This window comes from Cervus canadensis, chromosome 11 (genome assembly GCF_019320065.1).
Source record: "Cervus canadensis isolate Bull #8, Minnesota chromosome 11, ASM1932006v1, whole genome shotgun sequence".
NCBI lineage: Eukaryota > Metazoa > Chordata > Mammalia > Artiodactyla > Cervidae > Cervus > Cervus canadensis.
Window position 1 is genome coordinate 39,535,827 of NC_057396.1, and position 26,200 is coordinate 39,562,026.

General features: G+C 41.8%; 1 protein-coding gene across 2 annotated transcripts; it reads right to left on the minus strand.

The window, feature by feature from the left end:
• Positions 1-10,918: 10,918 nt before the first annotated feature.
• On the minus strand, positions 10,919-25,222 carry WEE1 (WEE1 G2 checkpoint kinase). Of its 2 annotated transcripts, none has more exons than XM_043482162.1 (11): positions 24,367-25,222; positions 22,706-22,911; positions 22,185-22,248; positions 21,572-21,744; positions 20,787-20,908; positions 17,212-17,358; positions 14,949-15,044; positions 14,776-14,861; positions 13,245-13,415; positions 13,007-13,152; positions 10,919-12,263 (listed from the first exon to the last, which is right to left on the minus strand). In XM_043482162.1, the coding sequence occupies exons 1-11, from the start codon at positions 24,940-24,942 to the stop codon at positions 12,110-12,112; spliced, it is 1,941 nt and encodes a 646-aa protein (XP_043338097.1). In that variant the 5' UTR covers positions 24,943-25,222; the 3' UTR covers positions 10,919-12,109. The 2 variants fall into 2 exon arrangements, with proteins under 2 accessions (XP_043338097.1, XP_043338098.1); XM_043482163.1 differs by lacking the exon at positions 24,367-25,222 and adding an exon at positions 23,704-24,130.
• Between the last annotated feature and the right edge of the window lie 978 nt (positions 25,223-26,200).

A 26,200-nucleotide genomic window follows, 5' to 3' on the forward strand; every position in this document is an offset into this window, starting at 1 on the left:
CATGAGCCCCACATCCTGCCCAGTGAGCTCACTAATTTAATGATCCCTAGGACATGCTCTCTGCACACATAAAAAAACAATAATTTGTGGACCTAACTTGACCATATAGGGACAAGAAAACTCCCCTGCTCAACCTGGAGGAGGAGCTGATGATGGAACCATGATGTCTACTCAAGAAAAACAAAGAAGGTCTTCTCCCCCTCCCCACTTTTCCTTTGATTATAAAATTGTAGCCCAATACGTTCTCAGGGTGTGACATTCTCTTGCCCACCCACTCTTAAGGCTCACAAGCTCTCTATTCTGGGCTTCCCTGGTGACTCAGATGGTAAAGAATCTGCCTGCAATGCAGGAGACCTGGGTTCAATCCCTGAGTCTGGAAGATGCCCTGGAGAAGGAAATGGCAGCCCACTTCAGTATTCTTGCCTGGAGAATTCCACGGACAGAGAAGCCTGGCAGGCTACAGTCCATGGGGTTTATTCTAATAAATCACTTCTTATCTATCACTCTACCTCTCGCTGAATTCTTTCTGCACTAAGACATAAAGTACTATAGTGCCAGAGCCCACGAAATGACACCAAATGATATCAGATAGAGTGCATTTGTCTGCACAGTTAAAAATGAGTTTTGCTGTATTGCAGATGTTCAGCTTCCTATGAGAAGAGGCCGGGTCAAACGTGAAGCTAAAAGCAGACATCCTCTGAGGAAACTCCAGGAAAGTGCCTGGCTGTCTGGGTCTCCTATTCTCTCCCGAACTGTGGGCTCTCAAAGGCAGCTCCCAGGTCTTTATAGGATTGAAAGTTTCCTAGAAGGGCAGATACAAGCTCTGGTCATGGAGCTTTTAAAGGGGGTGCAGAGTGATCTGAGGTCTGAGAATGAAGAAAGCTTTGGATAAGATTAATTTAATCTAAAAAAAAAAAAAAAAAAGATTAATTTAATCTACTCAGTTCGTCACCCGTGTAAGAGAGACCTCTTGGAGTGTGATGCAAGAAACCAAAAACTACTTTGAGAAAGAAAAACAGGGTTGTGGGGCTTGTTGGAAGGATAACTGTTTCAACAGCAACTAAACTAGAGGAATGGGAGGGAAACCCTGAGTTTGGGTCTCAGTCCCTGGTAGCTCAGCTGGTAAAGAATATACCTGCAATGCAGGAGACCAGGGTTCGATCCCTGGGTCGGGAAGATCCCCTGGAGAAGGAAATGGCAACCCATTTCAGTATTCTTGCTTAGAGAAGTCCATGGAGAGAGGAGCTTGGTGGGCTACAGTCCATGGGATCTCAAAGAATCAGACGCGACTGAGATATTAACGCTTTCACTTACAGATATAACTAGAACTAAGGATTCAATGTCTGGTTCTCTCTGCATGCTGACTTTAACTTTGCCCACTAAGCAGACCGGGCTCCTCAGGGAGGCTGAGTGCCAGTAGCTCCCTGGCCTCTTACCTCCCACCTGCCCGCCTGCAGAGAGGGACTGGCTTAGTCTCTCTCTGCTCTGAGAGGGGATCCTGTCCTGGCTTGGGTGGTGGATTGACTTCCATACTGAAACTGAGCAAGTCCGTTAGTGGCCTTCCCAGTGCCAGACACTTCTGTGTTTCCACTGATGGCCTCTTGGGAAAAGAGGCTATAGAAATACACTGTGACCTCCTAGGCCCTCCGTGTGGAACAAACAACAGGTCCCAGCAGTTCATGTTTGGGGAAGTAATGAATGCAGAAACAAAGACTGCACAGTCAGGCAGGAGAGTAGTCGTAAGTTAAACAATAAATCAGTCACAGGGACCCATCCCCCAACCCCACCCCACCCACCACCCCCTGCCTTCACTGTAGAAAAAGTAAAGATAAGTCTGATGCACATTCTTAAGTTATTTTGCAGATACTAAACCCCCCAACTAGGGACTTCCCAGTGGTCCAGTGGTTAAGAATCCACCTGCCAGTGCAGAGGACACTGGTTCAATCTCTGGTCCGGGAAGATCCCACATGCCATGGGTAACTAGGCCTGCGCACCACAGCTATGAAGCCTGCACACCCTAGATTTCATGCTTCTCAGTAAGAGAAACCACCACGACGAGAAGCCCACACACTGCAACTAGAGAGTAGCCCCTGCTTGCCACAACTAGAGAAAGCCCACTCACAGCAACAAAGACCCAGGGCAGCCAAAAATCAATTAATTAATTAATTTAAAAAAAATACCAGGTGGAGGAAGCTGACTGCCTGTTGACAACCAGCACATAGCCCCCAGGCCAGCTTGACCCAGAAAGCTGTTGATGTTGACTCCTAAGTATAATACTACCCTGTTACCTCACCACCAACCAATCAGAAGCATGCACACAGGCTGATCCCTCACCCTGAGAGCCACTCTTGCATCCTGCCTTTGAAAACCCTTCCCCCAAAGCCATCCAGGAGCCTAGGACTTTGGAGCAGGAGTGGTCCCTTTCTCCTTGCATAACACTTGCAATAAACACCGTCCTTTCCTTCACCATGACCCAGCCTCCGTGGACTGGCTTTGCTGCATGGAAGGCAAGCAGTTCCAAGTTTGGTCCCATAAAAATACCACCAGTGACTGGGCTATGAAGGGATGTGAGAGCCCTCTTGAGTCAAAGTGTCTTTCACAGGATCAACCAGCTGTGCCGAGGAGATGATTCCCAAAGTACAGACCCACTCGCTGGGTAACTACCCCGTGTAATAAGGACACTTCCCAGAACAGAAAATGTATTCAGTTCAGTTCATTCACTCAGTTGTATCCAACTCTTTGCAACCCCATGAACCACAGCACACCAAGCCTCCCTGTCCATCACCAACTCCCGGAATTTACTCAAACGGACATTACAATTACAATACTATAATTAGGGACATCTCTGGTGATCCTGTAGGAGAAGGCAATGGCACCCTACTCCAGTACTTTTTTTTTTCATTTATTTTTATTAGTTGGAGGCTAATTACTTTACAATATTGTAGTGGTTTTTGCCATACATTGACATGAATCAGCCATGGATTTACATGTGTTCCCCATCCTGATCCCCCCTCCTACCTCCCTCCCCATCCCATCCCTCTGGGTCTTCCCAGTGCACCAGCCCTGAGCACTTGTCTCATGCATCCAACCTGGGCTGGCGATCTGTTTCACACTTGATAATATACATGTTTCAATGCTATTCTCTCAGATCATCCCACCCTCGCCTTCTCCCACAAAGTCCAAAATTCTGTTCTATACATCTGTGTCTCTTTTTCTGTCCTGCATATAGGGTTATCGTTACCATCTTTTAAAATTCCATATATATGCATTAGTATACTGTATTGGTGTTTATCTTTCTGGCTTACTTCACTCTGTATAATGGGGTCTAGTTTCATCCATCTCATTAGAACTGATTCAAATGTGTCTTTTTAATGGCTGAGTAATATTCCATTGTGTATATGTACCATAGCTTTCTTATCCAGTCGTCTGCTGATGGGCATCTAGGTTGCTTCCATGTCCTGGCTATTATAAACAGTGCTATGATGAACATTGGGGTACACGTGTCTCTTTCAGATCTGGTTTCCTCGGTGTGTATGCCCAGGAGTGGGATTGCTGGGTCATATGGCAGTTCTATTTCCAGTTTTTTAAGGAATCTCCACACTGTTCTCCATAGTGGCTGTACTAGTTTGCATTCCCCCCAACAGTGTAAGAGGGTTCCCTTTTCTCCACACCCTCTCCAGCGTTTATTGCTTGTAGACTTTTGGACAGCAGCCATTCTGACTGGCGTGTAGTGGTACCTCATTGTGGTTTTGATTTGCATTTCTCTGATAATGCCACTCCAGTACTTTTGCCTGGAGGAGTCTTGTGGGTTGCAGTCCATGGGGTCGCTAAGAGTCAGACATGACTGAGTGACTTCACTTTCAATTTTCACTTTCATGCATTGGAGAAGGAAATGGCAACCCACTCCATTGTTCTTGCCTGGAGAATCCCAGGGACGGGGGAGCCTGGTGGGCTGCCGTCTATGGGGTCGCACAGAGTTGGACACGACTGAAGTGATAGAAGCAGCAACAGCAGCAGCAGCTGGTGATTCTGTGGTTAAGAATCCAAGCTTCCACTGCAGAGGGCATGGGTGTGATCCCTAGTGGGGAAACTAAGATCCCACAGGCTGCGCAGTGCTGTAAAAACAAAAACCAAATGCTATAGTTAAAATACAGGCAGCCACCTCTAGTAAGCATTACTATGTCCTTGCTAAGTAAATGTTTTTCAATCCTTACCCAAAGCACAGTCAAACAGACTTAACACATTGCCCATGCTGAGTTCAAGGGCTAAAACACATGGGGACATGGCTGAGCCTCTCTGCTTGCTCCGTCATCCCTCTCAGGCCAGTCAACCGCCCTCCCTCTGCTGCACTTCTGAGGCCTCAGCCCCTCTCATCTCTCCCAAGCTGCCCATGTCTTTTCACAATCCACCCTCCATATTTCCTTCCCTGGCACCATCTTATCTCTGAGTTGCTCTCTTTTTTATTATGCCCAAAGGAAGAGCCTCGACGTCGCCTCCATTCTTAATGCTGCTGCTGCTAAGTTGCTTCAGTCGTGTCCGACTCTGTGTGACCCCATAGACGGCAGCCCACCAGGCTCCCCCGTCCCTGGGATTCTCCAGGCAAGAACACTGGAGTGGGTTGCCATTTCCTTCTCCAATGCATGACAGTGAAAATTGAAAGTGAAGTTGCTCAGTCGTGTCCAACTCTTAGTGACCCCATGAACTGCAGCCTACCAGGCTCCTCCATCCATGGGATTTTCCAGGCAAGATTACTGGAGTGGGGTGCCATTGCCTTCTCTGTATTCTTAATGCAAACAGATGTAAAGCTGCATCTGCTCCAGTTTTTCAGAAGGAGCCTTGGTGGTTGAGGAAGAATTTCCTTCCCAGTGCAGAGGAAAGCGGGAGGAGCAGTCCCATCACAGGCTCCGCATCTGGGCCTGGGTCTCTCCCTGGATGGAAGGGATTCTTTGGCCTCCAGATTGCATGAGCCAGCATACGTGTGAGCTCACAGAACCAGTGTAACACACTAACTCTACACAGCTGACAACCAGTGAAGCAGCCGAAGGGAGTGTGCCAGGCTGATCTGAGCCAGAATCCAAGCCTTCTACCTATGGCTTGCAGCTGAATTTGGTTTTCTATGCTGCAATTTGGTTTTAGATTTAGCTCTTATTCACCTTCTAGCCTCGTTGGTTAGGATTTCATTTCCGCCTTTCATTTTAGCCTTTCCCTAGATCCCTCCCCCCCAACCTGCTTGGCAAGCACTCTAGTCAAGATCATAACAGCACTATCACAGGGGCTCAGCTGCAAATATGCGTCCAACTCTAGAGGAGGAGGCTGCTAGGTCCTTCCTGGCCCTCTCTGGACACCAATGAGTAAGAAAGGAAGAGAAGCAGCCGCCCTTGCCAAAGGGGAGGAGATGCTTATTTCCAGAGTACAGGCCTGCCCTCCGCCACCTGCTCCAAGTCTTGTCTCTGCTGGAATGGCTCAGCATTCAGGGACCAGGAGCTAGGAAGCGGCATGTGGGTGGCAATGCCTGAGCTCAGGCACATGGTCTGGGCACAGAGGAGGCAGTACCAGGAGCACTGGAGGCAGGAGGATGATACAGAGGGCAGGAGGAAGAGTGCCTACAGCTGGCCTGCTCCTGGAGCGGACAGCAGGAGCAGACCCTCCAGGTCCTTGCCAGAGGGTGGGGCTCGGGAGAGGCTGAGGTTGCAACAGTGATCTAAGCTCTTCTCTTCTTTTCCCCCCACAGTTGTTGTAGCTCATATTTCTTGACTGACAAGACCTAGGACCTATTATTTATTTTTCTTTCATTTGTTCATTTATCATTATTTTCAACTCTTCTGCACAAGAATAAACAGAAATCCATATTTCTTAGCAGTTTGTCACAGAACTGAAAACCCAGAAAAGGAAAACATTGGCAGGCGGATTCTTTACCACTGAGCCGCCAGGGAAGCCCACTCCCCTGGTTTCTATCTCCAATTTCTTCATTCAAAAATAGCATGTTTGGAACTTCCGTGGTGGTCCAGTGGTTAAGACTGTGTGTTCCCAGTGCAGGAAGCACTAGTTTGATCCTTGGTCGGGAAACTAAGGTCCTGCATGCAGCACAGCGCAGTAAAACAAACAAACAAACAAAAAAGCGTTTGTGACATCATAGCAATAGTGTATGGTAGACAGGAAAACAAACTGCACAGTCTAATTATTGTCTAAAGGCTTACCAGGCTAAATCTCTTGAGCTGTTAATAAAATTGTGTGGTGCTAATCATGTTCAGCAGAATCCTTTCTGGAACTGTTGTGTCTGGTGCTTAGCACAAAATAACCACTAGAAAATTGATGCTATAACATGTAACCAGAAAAAACGCGGCAGGCCAGGAGAGGTTGCTGAGGAGTCTGCGGCTGTCACCCAGGAGTCTTGACCCAACAGGAGCCTTAACGAAGGGATTTATTAGGAACCCTAGGATCTTTGGCATACATTCAAAGGAGTGGGTTTATTATCAGAAATTTTAGGGCCCACAGATATGATCACTGGGTAAGTCCGCAATTCAGCTGACTAAGCCCCATTTGTACTAACTACAGATGTTAAAAACATTCAACATTTTTACACTTTATTTTTTCTGATTAAAAAATAAATGCTCATTGTTTAAAATATAGAAGGTTCAGAAAGAAAAAAAGGAGTGAGAAATATGCATAATCTCACCACTCAAATGACAGCCATTGTTAGGCCTCATTCTTCCAGTGCTTGAAAAAAAAATGCCTTACATACAATTTTGCTTCCTTTTTTTTTTCACTTTAACATTATAACTCATACATTTCCCTCAGTCATAAAAAATTCCTTGAAACTTTGCTTTAAATGGCCATATGTGGTGGTGGTTTAGTCGCCAAGTTGTGCCCGACTCTGGAGACCCCATTGACTATAGCCTTATAGTATACTCTTCATATATTTCCCTCATTTAGAAAGAATGCAGTGGAGTGGGTTAGTATTCCTCCCACATATGTTTATTTGTCCATAGGCATTTTCAGTTCATGGGACTCTACTATTGAGACTTCAAACTGGAATTCTCCTCTCCCATTTCCTTCATTCTCCCCCATCACTTTTAAGCTTGTCTCATCCACATTCTTCCTCTGCTCAAAGGAATTGCTATGAATTCGGCTAGTAGTTCAGCCAAACACTTCAGGCTTAAACACTGAAGCTTTGAAGCTATGTCATCTGGGAAATCTGTTTTACCTCTCTAAATATCATGTGTAAAGTGGGGATTTTGTGTAGAATTCTTATGAGGATTAATGACATTATGTATGGAAAACATTTAGCTGATCAGTACACAACAGCACAAGATCCAAAGATTCCTCTCTAACTATTCGGCCCCCTCCTCCCTTGTCGTGCATTTTCAGCCATGTTTCTTAAAAGGAATTTATGCTTGCTGTCTCTACTTGTCCATCTCCCATTTATACCTCACTGTAATCACTTCTGCTCCCCCTCTATTGACACTGCTTGCCAAAGATCGAATAAATTTCAGATGCATTCAAAGAGCTTCGAGTTGTTTCTTAATCTTTTCTGCCTATAGGCACAGTCAACCAATTTCTCCTTCCAAGTTCTCTCTTGGTCTCCATGACTCTAGAGTCTTCCCAATTTTCCTAATTCTCATACTGATCCTTCCTACTCTCCTTTGCTGCCTCACTCTGCCCTTTAATTAGTGTTGCTCTCAACTTTCATGTGTCTGGAAAAAAAGCACAATTCTTTGCTATGAGGTCTGAGTTGGAACTCTGGCTCTCCTACTTAGCAAACTGAGTTCCTAAGTTACTTAACTACCTGAGCCTCCATACTCTAGTCTGGGGAAAGAGAACTCCTCTCCTGGATAATCAGTCTAAATGGAGTCATTGTACACTGACCCTTCCTTTCCCATGGGTGTAATGAATCAGTAGAACTGGAATTCCAGACTTAGAAACTAATTTCCTACCTTAAGAATGTCAAAACTCAAAACAAAGAATGTGCTCTTCAAAATATTTATTAACCGTATAAAACTAAACAATATGAACTATGATATAAATGTTCCTTTGAGGCACTTTTCTTCATGGGCTGGACTGGCCGAGGTTTCTTAGACTCTTAGTTTAGTGAAGTCTGGACAGAACATGTGCTCTTTTGCTGGTAACTCTTCCTAGGGCATACACAGATATTTTTCCTTACTCTAGGAGACTTCTGAACTACATTGAAAATTAGGGTCATCTGCCACGAAGAAAAAAAGAGGAGGCCTCTCAAAGTTTCTGAAGGTTAAATGTTGGAAGAGGGGCAGTTTCAATGATGTCTTGTGTGCATGCGTGCTCAGTCTTGTCTGACTCTGCAACCTCATGAACTGTAGCCCACCAGGCTCCTCTGTCCATGGGATTTCCCAGGCAAGAATACTGGAGTGGGTTGCCATTTCCTCCTCCAGGAGATCTTCCTGACCCAGAAATCAAATCTGCATCTCATAAAAATCTACTTTGCTGAGCCTCTGAGAAACACCTAACAATACAACCAGGTTTGCAGGACAAATGTCTAGATCTGCACACTCTGCAGTGATGTTTTTGACAGTTATACAAATGCCTTCAAAACACTGATGGAGGCAGTTTCCTCCAAATTCCTAGTTCCAGGGCTTCAATTATGATTTTCAGTGTCCAAAACAAATAATAAATTTTAAAAACCAATATCTAAAACACTTCCACAATTCCTTTTGATCCATCCTCTTTGCTGATTGCTTTATTGACCTTTAATAATTTCACAAATATAAGTATCTCAAGGATGCAACAACTCTAATCTGTTGGCTAGTCGGTGAGACACTTTGTGGATATGAATTAGAGAGGAAGAAAAACTTTCAGGCAGGATGCTGCTGCTTAATAATTGGGAGACAGTCAAAGCGTCATCCAAACCCAGCTGTTATCAATTAAGTTCCATTTCTTGCCCTCTAGAACAGCGTAAAAACCGAAGTTTGAGAACTGGCTCTTCAAAAGGCATTAGTTCATTAATTCAAGGGGATTGCCTTGGATTCTTGGCAGGATAAAGATAAGACAACTGTGTCAATTTGTAATCAACTGCAATATATGATTCCTCCTACCCAACTGCCTAGTCAATATTTTAAAATTTTCCTCCTCACTAAAGTTAGCTTTCCAAAAAAGTAACTTTATAAGTGTTAAATATCTGTCTCAAGCAATAACAGACCTCTGCATTTTAAGTGATTTTTCTGGGAAGTTTCCATTTTTCCATGTTAGCACTTGCAGTTTTCCCCAATACTGATGTTATGCTAACAAATTATATTATGAAAAGTGTTCAACATAGTGTTCCTGATGAAATCCCATCCCCTTGTTTCCATCCATAGGCTTCCTAGTTCAGGCCCTCCTTAATCTCACCGATTTAGTACAATGGCTTTGAAACCAAGCCAAACATAACTGTCATGGTCCATTCTCTTAATCTGCTACCAGCATTTTCCCAACAACTGCATATCTTGCAGTTGTCCTTTGAGCCTTCCCTTCAACACAGCACTAAACAAATTTTATTGTCATTTTGTGTTTACATGAGTCTTCTGTATTTTATCTTGAGTATCTAGTGGACAAAGACCATTTCCTTGGTCTACCAGATAGCACAAAAAAGGTACTTAACGTTAAGTATCTTATACCGAATACGAGCCCAGCTCTTTTATCAGCTTTCAGATAGCCTAAGAACTCTCTTTGAAAAATCAGACTTTTTTTACTACTCAATCAACTACCCTTAGACAATGTGAAAAATCTACCACAAATCCTGATGAAAAACAACTGATTTTTTCTTTGAAGCTAGTGCACTAGAAAAATACACCCTAATGACTTAGTGAGTGATGCTAATAAACACCAATTATTATACTTCTTTATAGCTTTGTCCTTAGTGGCTAAAATGTATTACCTGCTCCAGCCTATGTAACTTTAAGATTTCCTGTCTCCCACACCTATCAACTTAAATATATCTATTTTTTCTATCAACTCCTCTCACACTTCTAAATTGCGCTTAAAAGCTAAAATAAGGTTTTTAGAAACGCTTATAGCAAAAATAAATGGACCCTAATGAAGAAGTGATGTATGTACCCATGATGAAAAAGCACAAGGATCTTGTGACATCTATTACCTGCTAAAAGGCCTTCACTACTAATTCTGTCAGAAAAAGGTGTGTATAATTAGCACTGTTAATCACTTAAATTTGCACTATCAATTCTAAAATCTAGTCCAGTTTAGTGAGTTAAAACCCTCCCCACTTCAAAACTCTCTTCTGTCACTCAGTTCAAATTAAAGTTGTAAGTCCTATCCATTACACTAACTTAGAGCTATTTCAAACCACATTATACATTTCTAGCAGGTCAAATGCATAATGTGCAATGTGATATAAAGATGTTATCTATGACAAAAAACATCCAAGGTTGACAGGTAAACTTTTCTTAAATCTCAAAATGTAACTAATGTGGAGTAAAACAAAAGTGAAAGTCACTGTGTCCAACTCTTTGTGATCCCATGGACCATGTTATTCTCAAGGCTAGAATACTGGAGAGGGTAGCCGTTCCCTTCTCCAAAGGATCTTCCCAACCCAAGGATAGAACCCATCTCCCACATTGGAGGCAGATTCTTTACCAGCTGACATGAGGGGAGCCCAAGAATACTGGAATGGGTAGCCTACCCCTTTTTCTCCAGGGGATCTTCCTGACCCAGGAATTGAACCAGGGTTTCCTGCATTGCAGGTGGAGTCTACCAACTAAGCTACAAGGAAGCCCAATGTGAACTAAAGCTCATCATTAAATCATGTTTCATACTCTATCAAAAATGTGTCCTCTGTCTTTAGTACTTTAAATACATTATATTCAACATTTTAAAATGTAGTGTTAAAAAAAATGTAGTGATAATGGAGATAAAATAGTAGAAAACAGGCACCACAAAGATTCACACAATGAAGGTAAGCTCAGAGTGACTTTTAATATGCCAATCAATGTTAATAAAACACAAGTCAAACAGACAAGTGCAAACATGTTTTAAAAGAAAATAGAAAAACAAACAACAGACAAATTCTATTTTTTTTTTTTTTTTGCAACATCTGTTAGCCAGTATTATTAGTCAAATGGCTAATCACAGATAAAATATATTTTGTGAAAAGCTTGGGATAGTCAGAAGTCATTCTGGCATTTCAAACAGCTATGTACAGTATCACCAAGATTAGTTTATATACACAAATATTGAAGAGAAACCGGGAAAAACATTTAAAAACAGACTAACAATACAATCAGGTACAAAACTTGGGTGGAAGGAGAAAACATTTTTTAAAAAGTCAGAGAAGAGTATTATCAGGAAAAAAGTACAAAACCAGTAATAATTATACTACATTAATACAGCATTCCAAAGGAGAGGAGGGAGGTGCATTTCTCCAATGCACTAGCTTCAAAGTTCAAAGGAAAAAAAAGGCAAATAGCTACTTTCATCAAGAGCAGCTATATATTTCACATAATTGTTTTAAAAAGAAAGCCTATTAACAACAATGATTGTTTAATGCTACAATTTTACAGCAAAGACAAAACTAAAATAGCAGCAAATTCACAAGGCAGTACTTCCACAGAATTATCATTCCATGGTTCATGCAATGCCTACAAAGTGCTCCCAGTTGGATATACAAGTTTAATTCACAATTTAGGAAAAAAAAAAAGAAATATAAGATTGACACACAGGTACATTGAAAGCTGAGGAGTACTGAGCCTCTTAGCATTTCCCTTTTCAAAGGGAGAACAGGTATGTAATAAAGCCCTTGAGTCCTTTTTTTAACAGGTCACTACAGGAAAAGATACCTTTTATTACAATGCAACAGCAAACCATAAGCAGCACACCACCACAGTGGTTAACCCCGGAAAGGCTGGTGTAACATCCAACAGTGACTGACATCCTACAGAAAACAGACTGCTAAGACTAGACAAAAGCCTGATAAAGCACTGGTCAAAATACAGCTTTCAACTGTAATTCACAAATAAGTCCTAAAAGGTATTTCAGTAAAACTACTGACACCGATTGAAAAAGGAATTGCTAACTGGATTCTAGCAGTGATTTCAACCTAGCTTTCTCTTGTCACAGTTTTTTTGGGGGGAGGTGGGTAATGAGTAGTTCAGTATATGGTAAGGCTGACAGAGCGGTTCATTTTCTTTCCAATAAGTCGAGATGTTCTATTACTCTGGGTGGTGGACCTGGTGGCCATCCGATCAGTGAAGAGTGCTCTTTCCTCGGCTGCAGCTTTTGCCATCTGTGCTTTCTTGAGTTCTCTAACAACATAAAAATAGGAAACAAGACTTTTCACCCACTGCTATTAATCCCAGAAAGGGATCCTAAGAGGCCAAATACAAACTACATTATCAGCTGGGAGATTTTTGTGTGCCATCATTACTCCAAGACACAATTAAGGAGAGAAAAAAAGATAATATTGTGAAAATCTACTTACATAAGAGACAAAAGGAGAATTCTTCTTCCTCTTTATATGAACTATGCTGGCTATCAAACTAATGGCAAAAGAACCTTTAAGTATTTCAAGTCAGTTTTATTAGAATAAAAATGGTAGCAATAAAGCAAATGAATTAGATAAACACTCCAACCAGTTTTCCAAAAATGTCAAAGGTCATTCAGATCAAATGTGAAACTCATCTAACCTAATTGACATTAACTTCATCCTTTCATAAAAGTAAACAGAACATTTCGAGGAGAATGTCATTTATGACAAGAGTTTGGAGAGAAAAAACTGATACTTGCTCACTTTAGTTTTTGGGACAATTTGGGCATAGGATTATCACCACTTTCAAATATATGCAGTTTAAAAATCTTTTAAGTCCATAATTTCAAAGTTTAGAAACAATGCCAATTAATAGGTCAAATACCAAGGCAGAAGTCCCCAAACTTTAACCATATAACATGCCAAGCCACTTTATTCTTCAATGATGGAAAGTATAAATCATTTCTAATTAAAATCTGAGAATAAAAATGAGAAATTAAAAACAAAAGCCCCATCACTTACTTCTGCAAAAGTGAATTTTTGAACTTTTCAGCATTCAATTCTATTCGTAATTGTTCTGCACTCTTCCTCGAAGCAGACAGCAATACTGAATGCTTTACCAGTGCCATTGCTGAAGGTCTTCTCTCTGGATCTGGATGAATCATAACCTTAAAAAGAGAAGTAAAATTAACACAAAGATATGCAGTTTAATAAAATACTGAACTGTGTAAATAAAGTGCTTCACATATAAAATGCTCACTTTTAGCAACTCTGTAAATTCTTGGGAAAGCACTTGTGGAATCCGAGGTAATCTACCCTGTCTGATTTCATGCCATTGGTCTCCATTTCTGGGAAGAGGCTCAGCACCAGCGGCACAGACCACCGTGAGGGCAAGGGCAAAAATATCTGCTTTCGGTAGATGAGTATAGTTCTGTAAAATTAAAGGAAAAAAAAGTTAAGGGAATATAAAGATGGCCAAAATAAAGTAAGATTACACCTCAATGATGATTTGGGTGAGAAATAAGACTAAATTAAAATGTCCACTGATACATTTAAATTTAGGACATATTCAGAGAACAAGCTAAATTTGGGGAGATTATAATTTTTTTAATGACAAAGTAATATACACTCTGGGGCTTTCCTGGTAATTCAGTGGTACAGAATTCGCCTGACAATGCAGGAGACACAGGTTTAACCCCTGGGCTGGGAAGATCCCTCAGAGAAGGAAATGGCAACCCACTGCAGTATTCCTGCCTGGGAAATTCCGTAGACAGAGGAGCCTGGCGGGCTACAGTCCATGGGGTTGCAAAGAGTAGGACACGACTTAGCGAATAAACAACAATACACTTTGGGGTGGGATGGTAAACACATTTCCTAAAGTATTCAGGTTATTTCTAAAAGGCCTCCTCTTTATCACCAGCCTCACTCAACTCTCAGAAGAAACCACCTCTAGGGGCATTCATATGAAAATACAAACATCAACAAGTTAGAAATATGCATATACATATACGACACAAATATACATAAACAGAATAGTGTCATACAATTCCTTTGTTCTAGTTTTTCTATTTCTATTCAAAACACTTATGAAGAAATATTTTATAACACGGTTTTTGAAATAGTATTATGGGGCTTCCCAGATGGCTCAGATGGTAAAGAATCTGCCTGCAATCCAGAAGACCTGGATTCGATCCCTGGGTCAGGAAGTTGTCCCCTGGAGAAGGAAATGGCAACCCACTCCAGTATTCTTGCCTGGAGAATTCTACGGACAGAGGAGCCTGGTGGGCTACCGTCTATGGGGTCACAAAGAGTTGGACACAACTAAGTGACTAACACACACTTTCACATTATTAACTGTATGCCATACTTTATTTAATCATTCCCTTATTGCTAAATATTAACATCATTCTCAATTTATTTGTATATGAATATTTCTTTAAGAGAGACTCTCAGAAATGGAAATTCTGGGTCAAAGGGGATGTGACTCTAAAATGTTGACAGATATTAACACTTTGATCTCCGAAAAGACATTGTCATTTTAAAGTTTCACCAGTAATGCGTGGAAGCTTCTTTTTCACTGCAACCCCACCACTGTTGGATATGATAAATCTTTGCCTTTATTGATTTTTGCTAGATTAAATACCCCAACAAGCTAATAGTTTACACTTTCTATTCTGTATTACCTTCCTACTGGTTATTAGCTTAAAATTTCAGTACATCTGCATTTATACTTTTCTAGCAGCTGACAGTAAGTGTTACAAAGCAAATGACTTAAAAAGAAGAAAAACTACCTCCTGTAAAACTTCATTTGCAAGAAAACGGCTATCACCCTCTTCAACTTGTGGACTAGAGATCCTTGTTACATGCCCAAGGTCACCTAGAAGTGTTGAAAAAAATACAGTCAAGAATTAAAACAAAAGAGCCTCTATTTTAAGGAAATAATTTGGTTACTTTTCTTTCTTACCTATTTTAAACATAACTTTGTTGGATGCCCAGTCATCTTCATCTCCTTCTTCAGAGGCAGCATTTGGGATTGAAGTTCGAGATATGAAAATATTACCTGTCAAACAGTTATTTAGGTAAGCCATACTAACAATTAATAGAATCAAAGTTCACAAACAAGTTATACAACAGAATCATTCAGAAAGAGCTTATACATATAGACTATGTGTTCTATCCCAAACCCAGCGAGAATGAAAGGGGACTGTATTTTCTAGAAATACATTTTCTGGTCTAGCACTGGTCCTTTAACACTTGAAAACCACTGCATTAGACTCTTGTCACCTACACATTGATCTTCAGCAGTTCTAATTACTTAGAAATAATGCAAAGGGCAATTAACATACTAATTCATGATGCTACTGAAGCACAAATTTTAATCTAATGCTACAAGGCTGGTGTGAAAACAAGTCATGCAGTTATTGAGTTTGGCTGACCATACAGTATCTATATCCCAAACAGGTTTTGTGGTTCACTATTTCTACTGTACACAAACTTTTTTTTCATCTAATTCAGGTAAGTTTACATAAACATAAGCTTCAGCAGCAAACTTTATTTTAGTAGTTTTATCAATGTTACATTCACTAGTGTCTTTTCAATTTTATTTTACAGGACAACTTATTTTATGGGGATATTTGTAAATTTAAAACTTCACATGCCTAAAAAAAAACAACAAAACTTTACATGCCTTAGTATTTTCAACTTTTGTACCTGTAATGTAATGGTCCCCTGTTTGTATAACATTTAATACAAGCTATGAGTATGGGGAAACCTCAGTGATCCACATTAATTGCAACCATTTCAAACATAATTTTTCCTTTTTGAAAATAAATGTTTTAATAAGTTGACATATAAAAATTCTTCATATAATTCATATAATTAAGTTGTGAAAAATGATTTAAATCACACAGTCCATGGGGTTGCAAAGAGTAGGACACGACAGCGTAGATTAAAAAAAGAACCTCAATAATTCAATTTAAAAACACTCAGCCTAAAATGTTTACTTAAATCCATCAACCTTTTAGTTGGGCTTCCCTGGTGGCCCAGATGGTAAAGAATCCACCTGACAATGCCTAAAAACACCTAGCCTAAAACGTTTAACTTAAATCCATCAACCTTTTAGTTATAACTTCTAAATTAAAAGATGGAAAAAGGAATTAGCTAAATGATGCAAGGAAGCAACCAGTCAAACCCAGAAGAAAGGAAATCTGGCAAGACGTCTGTATTATTATTATTTAAGTAGGGGAAGGGTAAAACCTAAAAAAGAAAATGGATTTACCCTGATGTAAGGCATGGTTCTGAAACGGACACGAGTTTGGGTGAAGCAACTACTAAGGACTTTGGTCAGCTGGGAAAAATTTTAATATGATCTGGCCAGTAGGAAATTATTGAAATGGAAAGGCAGTGACAGCGTCTTTTAAAAAAAGTTCTAAAACAGTATGTACCTTATGATGTTATTTTTGACGACAGGGATTTGCACTAAAATGTTAGTGTAGGATTCACTTGCATCCTTTTTTAAACTCAAGATAATAAAAATGCATGTACCATTTTGTTTTCTGAACAAAACGGTAATAACAATAACCCTCTTAGCCGCACAAGCATTAATTTAAAAGTACAGATCTAGATAGCCTAGTACAAGAGACAGGCTTTAAACTTGAGTTCTTTTAGTCTCCCATCAGTTCCACTCTAAGACTGTGGTTCCCATAAGTTGCAGAACATTTTTTTTCAGCTTTTAGTAAAAATGAGCTTATTATTTCAGATCTTTTGGGGTAACAAGGGAAGAGGTGATGGGAAATGAAACACTACTACTAAGTAGGTCAAAAATCTTTTAAAACTAAAATAAAATGTACACACTGCTGTATTTAAAATGGATACCCAACAAGGTCCTACTGTCCAGTACAAGGAACTCTGCTCAATGTTATGTGGCAGCCTAGATGGGAGGGGAGTTTGGGCAGAATGGATACATGTATATGTAAGGCTGAGTCCCTTTGCTGTCCACCTGAAACTATTACAAAATTGTTAATCAGTTGCGTGCTGCGGTTCATGGGGTTGCAGAGTCGGACAGGACTGAGCAACTGAACTGACCTCCAGTATAAAATAAAAAGTTAAAAAAAAAAACTAACAATGAAAAAACATAGCAAAATGTTTATGTTTCCATATTGTTTTAATGAAGTCATTTATTCTCTAAAACCCTAAAGAACATAGGTCAGAGAATCTGTAATACTTACTAGGCTTTATATCCATGTGAACCAAAGACATTGAATGAATATACCTCAAGCCCCGGCCAACTTGTAAAAGGAGATCCTTCAACTCTGCTTCTGTAAAGTAACTCATACTTCTGTAATTTTCACTTATGGCATCGGCTAGACTTCCACCTGACAAACACAAGAAAAGTTAGAATTTTCTTCTTTCTGAAGTATCATTTTTCTTTACTGTATGACTAGACGCAACCAAGAAAGTGACATTTTACAGGACCTATTCTCTTCAACCTGCTTGTGAAATCAAACTTGTATTTATTCTTTCAATAGCTAAAACACTCACATGTGTACAAACTATAATATAAAGTCTCTGTCTTATCAATACATACTCTAGCAACCCACCTGGTTCTCTTTCCCAGAGTAATGTTATGAATTCTTTTCAACTCCTTTTTATACAAGCAATAACACATTTTCATTATCTTGAAGATCATTCTTTATAATATACAAAGACCACTCCTTTCTTAGGTATACAGAATTCCATTGCATAATTGAATGGTAATGCACTAACCAATCCCCTAATTGATGGACATTTAAAAATTATTTCCAAGCCTTTAATACTACAAACTATAATCTCAGGAATTCACACATATTGTTATCTCCTACAAACAAACTTCTGGGTCAAATGGTATATACAGTGTAATATACACATTCATTGTGTGTAAGAGACACTATTTTATTACATATAGGATAAATTCCTATAGCTGAGAGGGCCATTTCCATTTACCCTACAAAATAGCCTTGTACAGCTTTTCACAGTATCGATGCTAAGACTTGATCACCTCTGAAAGCTCACGTAAAATACACTCAGTTCCTGATTTCAAAATGGCTAATACTTAAAATCTGCTAGCATAAGCTTATGTATATCTGGGGATTTGGAAGACAAATCTGGATGATTACACACAGACAGAGTGCCCTTTAGAGAAGGCTGTACCAAATCACACTTCCATGCTTAATGTACGAGAATACCTATTTTCCCACACACATAACAACAGAGTCTACAAATTTTATAAGTAAAATCCAGTATCTTAGTATAGTTTTAATTTATACCACTCTTACTATGAAAAAGAACAAACCTGCTTTTATAGAATCAAACCAATCAGCTAATTTGTTTATACTGTAAAAAACTTTAAGCTTATACTTCATAAGTTTTATTAAAAACTTTGTTTATACTCTGTCTCAGAGGAAATGAGGAGTTATGTTTAAAAAATAAACAAACCACTTCTGTTTAAAGCTTAGCTGGGAATAATAAAACCAGAAGCAAGGTAATAAAATCTAGGTCAATGATATACTACTCAGAAAAGGAGGTCCTGTAATTTGAACAAGTCTAAACAGCAAAAACATCAAATGTGTGGTAAAAATAAAAGTAAATCAAACACCTGTATAGTTTAGGATTAGGTATATTCTCCGAACTTAATTTGTACAATCTTGAACTGTGGGAAAAAGAGAGCTCTAGAAGGGAGCAGGTCAATAAGCTTTTTGGGATATGTGAATTTGAAGTCCTAGGTCAAGTTTACCAAGAAATAATATGGCTGCTTTTTAATGGGTCTAGCAACTACAGCTGGGCCAGTTACTTCTATCTTGCTGCTGAAAGGGTAAGAAAGGTTAGAAGAGCAAACCATTCATCTGATATTTCAGGTTCTCCCCCGCTATCAATTAACATTTTTCTACACCTGCTTATCAAGAGTAGAAATTCCGTCTATCACCAAATCAAGAAAACAGGCTCAAAATGCAAACAACTGTTTGTGATAAAAAATCAGTTAAGATAAAGGATATCAGTTAATCAATACTACAAATGAATGATAACAGAATCCATCCCTGTGAAACTACAGAAAAGGATCTAAAGACTAGGTCTATTAGGACATTCAAGGGTTTATGTGGAGAAAATGGTGGAAAACGAAAACAGAAGAGTTCACAAATATACCTAGATAGCCTCGTTTTCTTTCATCTACGCAAAAACACCAAAGAGGCTGTTCTATTTTACACAAGTCTATTTATTTTTGAAAGACCCATATTCCTAAAGTGCTTTAGACTGCTCCAAAATAATAAACTATTTCAAAAGATTATTTTATAATCTAACTTTATTACAGGACAGGGTCTTTGTAATCTGAGAGGGTAGCAAAACAGCTTATTCTCCTCACCCAAATTCCAGGCCCAAGCCAGTTATCTCAAAATCAACTAAATAACACAACCACGTATTTGGTAGGTTGTTACAAATTTGTGATTTCTGGACTGTGGCTGACAGCAAGTCACATCAACAAGGTGAGAGGTAGAAAGAAACTAGGAGATGGTGTCTAGCAAATATGGAAGAAAGAAGGTATTATGATCAAGTTATACTATTAGTAAGTGCAGTAACTAAAAAACGGAGGTTAAGCAACAGAATAGTCCACAAAGCATAGTGACAGTTACATAAATATTTTGATGATATGAATAGAAACATTTCAAGAGATGTGTGAAACCAGCAGCAATGCTGCATACTGAGCAATTATATTTTTTCAAGGGTGTAGAATAAAATGACAACTCAGTGAGAAGTCAGGTATGAGAAATGGATCTTCTACATCTGTTTTGTTCATTATCTTCCAAAACAGAAAACTTGATCTACTACTTATTTATAATAAGAGGATTATACCACTTATTTATTCACAAGCTATGAAATGGCTGGTCTTAGGGGAAAAAATGAGAATCAACAAAAATAATCTTTGCTACTCAAGTGTTCAATAAATTCTAAATTCTCTAATATTCACTGAAGATGTACAGAAATAAAAACCCATCATATACAAAATTTTAGGTATAAAATTTAGGTATAATACCAGATGTGTAAGAATCAGAAGTGAGGCCAGGACTTTGGCAAAGATTTAGTGAAAAAGGAAGGACCCAGGATGACTGTTGATAGACCTGCTGAAATTAAAAACCATATAAAGGTCCAAAGTTAAACCTTTATAAATGCTTTTTTTGGGGGAGGCAGGGAGGAAGGAAGGAGGCAGGCACAGCTAGGGAATTAAAGAGAATAACTCTCTCTTTACAGAAACATTTCAGTGGATTCTAGCGGTAAACGAAGGGTGGATAGATGGTAGGGGTAGCAAGATTCAACAAATGGCTGAATTTATATCAATGGAGAGTCACTGTCATTTTATAAGTAACCATTATCAGTTTCAGCAGCACATAAAATGAAATGCAAAGCAAAGGCTAGATACAGGGAGCTTGGCTTACTAACTACTATATCCCTCCCACACACTACGCTAAGTGCTAGGAATACCAAAATATATATGGCAAGACTGCTATCCTCTCAAGAAAATCAGTTTAATTTGCGTAACAGACATACAAATAATATGCATGGTTCTACTATCTAGGTAGAAAGAACAAGGTTTTCAATCTTATCTTCCAGGTAAGAATAACTTGCACTTCAAATTCATGTCAGGCTTGTGATCTTTGAATTTATAACAGGTAAAAGATATATGAATTAGAGCAAGACTTCAGATAAAAAATAAATTATTTCCTTGGTGTTCGTTTTCTTGAGCTTACACATTTACAGGGGAACCATTACTCACCGTTACAATATTCATTCTGTATAAGCATATGATCATCTTCTGCCCATGCAGAGAAGTAACGAACTACATGAGAATGTTGCCCAAGCACTGCATGAGCGTATACTTCTCTCAAAGCATTCTGCCTAGAAGTTTGAGATTAAGAGAATCGTAAATCATTTTTATTTAAGATAAACTGAGTTAACTTATCTGAAAGTTCATAAGAGAATCTTGACTTCTGGATCTATCATTCATTATGCTGAAGAACAACTTGCTTAAGAGAGAGGAGGATTAAAACTCTGTATGAGATTTTCCCAAAGGCTTCCATTAAAGAATCTGGAGTAGGAAATGGCAACCCACTCCAGTATTCCTGCCTGGCAAATTCCACACAGAGGAGCCTGGTGAGCTACCGTCCATGGAGTTGCAAAGAATCAGACATGACTAAGCACACATCATGCCATTTAAGAATGTTAGAAAGAAGGAATCTTGCTGGTCCTATGATTCAGGGAAGATAAAATTCTACTCTGTGAATTCATGGATGCTATTAGAAATAGAAAATTTAAGTTAGGTTCCAAGATCAGACTCCTCATATTATTCTATCAAATCCAATAAAAACTAATGGGGAAAAAAATTAATTAATTAATTAAAAAAAAAAAACTAATGGCACAAAATGAAATGGATCAGATTTAAATCATTATAACTTCTCAAATATTAGAGGTTAAATTCAGTGACTGACCACCTAAAACCTTAACATTTCTAACACCATACTGATGAACAAAAGAGCAAAAGACAAAATCTTTAATACATACTCATCAACAGAGCCAGCCAATGGCTTTTTTGATCGCTTTATGGCATAAACGCATCCATCCAGCCTCTTCACACATTTAAACACAGAACCAAATTCTCCAGAACCAATCTTCTCTAGCTCATGAAATTCTGTTGTATACCGAGACTTCATATTGCTTTCAGTAATTGTAATTCTCTGTAATAAAAAGTGTATCCATATATATATAATATAAAGGTATGAAAGTGATTTTTTCACTAAGGTGATAACACTATGAAATTTAAAAATTTTATCTTGTTTTAATGCTTATTTAACTTGTATATATGGGCTTTCCTTGTGGCTCAGTTGGTAGAGAATCTGCCTGCAATGCAGGAGACCTGGGTCAATCCCTGGGTCAGGGAGATCCCCTGGAGAATGAAATGGCAACCCACTCCAGTACTCTTTCCTGGAGAATTCCATGGATAGAAGAGCTGGGCAGGCTATACAGTCCATGGGGTCCAAAGAGTCAGACATGACTGAGTGGCTTTCAACTTCAACATGTATATATGATAGCTTGTTAAGTAGTAAACAAATATCAAAACCAATAAAAGGAAAAAAATTTTTAAAAACCAATAAAAAAGAAATCAAAAGCTACTGACTTTAGCAGGTCTTGTTTCATCTTCAAACTCATAATCACTGGCTTCCATGTCTTCACCACAGGAACTGAAAAATATTATTTTTTCTATCAATATATTTGACAGATCCATCAACTAGAGATCCAAAACTATCTGATAGATATATAGCAAAATGAAAATTTAATGAATGAAAACCGAAAAGAAAGCATTTACTTTTGTAATGACAAGATACAGCCCAAGTGATGAAAATGTTCCTGTTTAGATATACCACCACCACCACACATATCAAAATTAAAGCCTTTCTAAATCAACTTTCTCTGCTTGCCTCATTTTGACACCAGCAGATGTACTAGAATTTATCTAGACTTTTTCTTTCTTCCTTTCCCACGCCACTCTTTCCCATAGCTGATTCCTGAAAATTGCTAGTAATGGAGAAAATTCTCGGCCCATAAACTTCCAAATTATTTGGCTGAAATTAAATTTTAAGTATGCCAAACCAATCTTGGGTGGTTGAGGAACCAAACTGTTGAAAATAAATAACGTACTCATTCCAATATGCTCTCTTTCTTCTACGACACTGTCCTGAGGAATGCAGTAACAGAGAATCTGGAGTAAAAGGATTAATATTCACTTGAGGAGTCTGTCGAACGTCAAATTCCCTTTTTCCTGATTTTTCTGTATCCATGAATAGAGAGCCACCTCGGAGTTTAACAGAACTGGAATCGATTCCTCGAGCTTTGGAGAGCAAACTCTAGGAGAGGAAAATAAATGCTTAGGATTCAAGCGCTATAGATAGCCTTCTCAACCTAATTTTGAACAAGTCTTTCTCCTGGCTGAATGTGTAGGTCAAAGCAACACACCAACCCTTAGTTAATCTTTCAAGCAAAATAGACAGTGGTTTACTTAGGAGCCTGAAGCTGGATACTAACCACCTTTCCTGAAAAAGTCACGTAAAACAGGACTCTAACCCTAAAAGGAATATGAATGAAAACTAAAATTAAGTTCACTCTAGGAGCTAAAAGTTAAGAAACCTTTCAATCCATCTAAAAATAGAAAGCATTCTGGGAGTCCCATAAAAGCTCCCCTCCCCCATCCAAGTAGGGCTTTGAAAGCCACCTCCATAGAGCTCCTCCCCTCAATTCCAGACTTGCCTTGGGCAAGTCGGCCAATAAAAAGTAAGGCACAAAAAGCACACATCTCCTGAGGTTTATGACTAGTAGTCTGGACTGAGACTCACTTTAAAAGGTACATTTTCCACATTAATCTTTTAAGTTCGATACTGTCTGAATTTCGGGAAGTGTCTGCTTTGAAATCTGCTGTTACTTCTAAAGTTCTACAAGTGGTAATCTGCATACTCACTTGCCACTCAACACACAGGTGCTGAATACCTACTTCTTTAAGAGACAATATCAATGGTATGAAAGCCTGAGGGTCCAGGAGACAATATCCACGCTGGTTTTTTACAGTTGGACCTTCCTAATCCAGACACTTCGACTGATCAAACTCGGGAACTGCAAACCCAAGGGTGTAAACAAACGCTTACCAAATAAAATATTCTTTCCGGAAAGAGGCTTAAACGCTACCCCGAGTTCTATACGAGCCTTTTAAAGACTGTAAATACTTGAAGGCCAGCCTTTTCTCCCAAGTCGAAGCGCAGTCTCCCTCTGTATCTCAAACTTTCCCCCAAAAGGCCACCTGATACGAAACGATAAGTGCATTTTTTTTTTTCTAAACCGAACTCCTGCGTGCGCCGCCCAAATTACAGGACTGATCACTGCGTTTAAAAGGCACCAGATGGCTGCGGCGCTGAGGAGTGTCAGATGGCCGGGTCAGCACCACTGGTGCATCCTTCCAAACCACGTTATCGGTGGCACACTCCCTCCTGCCACGCTCTGGGCCGCCCCGACTCGGCGGGCGTTAAATCGTCAGCCACCTGGACGGTGCCGATCAGCCCCTTTGAAAGATGAAGAAGTTCCAGACGAGGCCCATTGTTCAGTTACATAATCTTAACGGACAACTGCTGGGCAGGGCCCAAAAAAGGGGCTGCCAACTTTTTTGTTACGGCGCCGGAGAGCGAGCGGGGGTGAGGCCGGGCGGTTATGTAACCGAACCCAGGCAGCGCCGCGCTCCGCTCCCGGCGCCGCGGCCTTTTTAAAAGGCTGGGCCGGCGCGGGCTCTGGGCGCCCCGGCGGCCGCGTCCTCTCACCTTGGGGGTGTGCGGCGTGTCGAAGAGCCGCAGCTTGCGGAAGGTCTTGTGGGGCGGGGTGCCCGGGTAGTCCGGCAGCGGCGAGCAGGCGCCCTCTCCGGCCCCGCGCGCCCCGCAGCCCCGCGGCGACGCATCCCCCGGGCCGCCGCAGCGCACTGGCGAGAACGAGCTGCCCAGAAAGTAGGGAGCCGCCGGCGACTTGACCGGCGACGAGGAGCCAAAGCCCTCCTCCTCCCACGAGTCGCCCTCGGCCCCGCCGCCCGCCGCGTCCGCGCCGGGGCAGGCGCCCCGCAGCAGCATGTCCTCCTCCAGCTCCCCCGGGCTGCCGGGGATTGTGCCCGGAGAGCGACGGCGCTCGGGCCCGGGCTCTGTGGGGCTCCTCGCGGGCGGCAGCGGCGAGTCAGGCTCCTGAAAAGCCGAGTCCTCCCCGGTGCTGTGGCCGCTGCCTTCTTCCTCCTCTTCTTCCTCCTCCTCCTCACAGTCGCTGCAGGGCGAGAAGATCAGCTTCTGCCGCAAGGTGCAGGAGGCCGCGGCGCGGCGGGGCGGCGGCGGCTGTTGCCGGCTCAGGAAGCTCATCGCGCCCCTGGGGCCGGGGCGGAGGACCGGAGAACCTGAGCCCCCGGAGTCCAGGGCTCGGCCGGCCCAGGGGGCGGGTCCGCCACGTGCGACGGGGCGCGCCCGGTGGCCGCGGCGGCGGCGGGCCTGCGCGGCGCCGGCAGCGAACGGCGGCTCCGGGACGCTCTGGGCGGCGGCCGGCGGGGGAGGCGGCAGCGCGGGCTGTCCGGCAGAGGCGGGGCGGCCCGGGCGCTGAGTCTGGGGTCTCCGCAGGTCCAGCCGCAGGTTCGGGTTCCGCGGCTTCCCGCGACCGTTAACCACGTGAGCGCCCAGTGCACCAATCCCCGCCCAGCCTAGGGTTTGAAAAAAATGGAGGGCGCGACGTAGCCCGCTGGGGAGGGATCAGCTACGCGATTTTGGCGCGAACTCGCTGGCTCCGCCCCTCCCTCTCGGCGCCGGGCCTGGCAAGGGCGGGCGCGGCGCGGCGGGCCTATGAGCGAGCGGGATGCCTGGGAGCTGGGTCTGGCGCCTCCCGGACTGGGCCCGGCAGGGGACCTTAGGCGGCCCTCTGGGAGGGGCAAAGGTTGAGGGCTGAACTCGGCCGAGCCGAGCGCCAGCCTGGACCCTACATCCTCGGCGCTCTTACGACTCCTCGGAGGTGGAGCTGGACTGGCGGCTGGAGAGCGCCTCAGAGTCCCTGCGGGTCGTGGCGAGCAGGAGACCGCCGTGGCCCTTGATTGCTCCCGGGGGAGACTGACCTTAACATCCCGCATCCCTTTGGTTCCGGCCCCTGGGGCGCATGGGCGTGGCTACGGGAATTAGGTTCCCAAGTCGAGGTCTGAGCGGGGAATGGTAACTCCGGCCTCTGGACTGAAGTGTGTGCAGTTGGGTTAGGCCGACACCAAAAGTCGGAGGAGATGGACACTACTGAGCGACTGAACTGACTGGAAGTCAGAAGGAGGAGACTCGAGTTCTCAGGCGAGGTCCCTGATTGCAGGGCGGTCTCTGAGCCTCTGTTTCCCTCCAGAGAGGCTGTTATGGGCCGGAGTGTCTGCAGCGAGGGGAGCGCCCCCAGACCGCGGTCCTCTTTGCCATCCGCGCTGCCCACCCCCCCCCCCCCAACTCGTTCACAGTAAATAAAGCAGCTCCACACTCGGTCCCAAGCACAAAACCAAGTGCCCACCACGCGGCCACGGTGTTTGTATTTGTTTGCCAGCACGTGGGCAAGTGTTGGCAAAACAGATCGGCTTAGCTTGTTGCAAACTTCAAAGCACCTTGA

What these genes read in the sequence shown, in the direction of transcription:
- WEE1 (XM_043482162.1), bottom strand. Translation starts at nt 24,942, where the DNA reads ATGAGCTTCCTGAGCCGGCAACAGCCGCCGCCGCCCCGCCGCGCCGCG. An exon ending in TCACATGGATATAAAGCCTA is followed by an intron (nt 15,045 to 17,211) that starts GTAAGTATTACA and finishes ACTGTTTGACAG; the next exon opens with GTAATATTTTCATATCTCGA. An exon ending in AATTTACAGAGTTGCTAAAA is followed by an intron (nt 13,153 to 13,244) that starts GTGAGCATTTTA and finishes TCTCTTTTTAAG; the next exon opens with GTTATGATTCATCCAGATCC.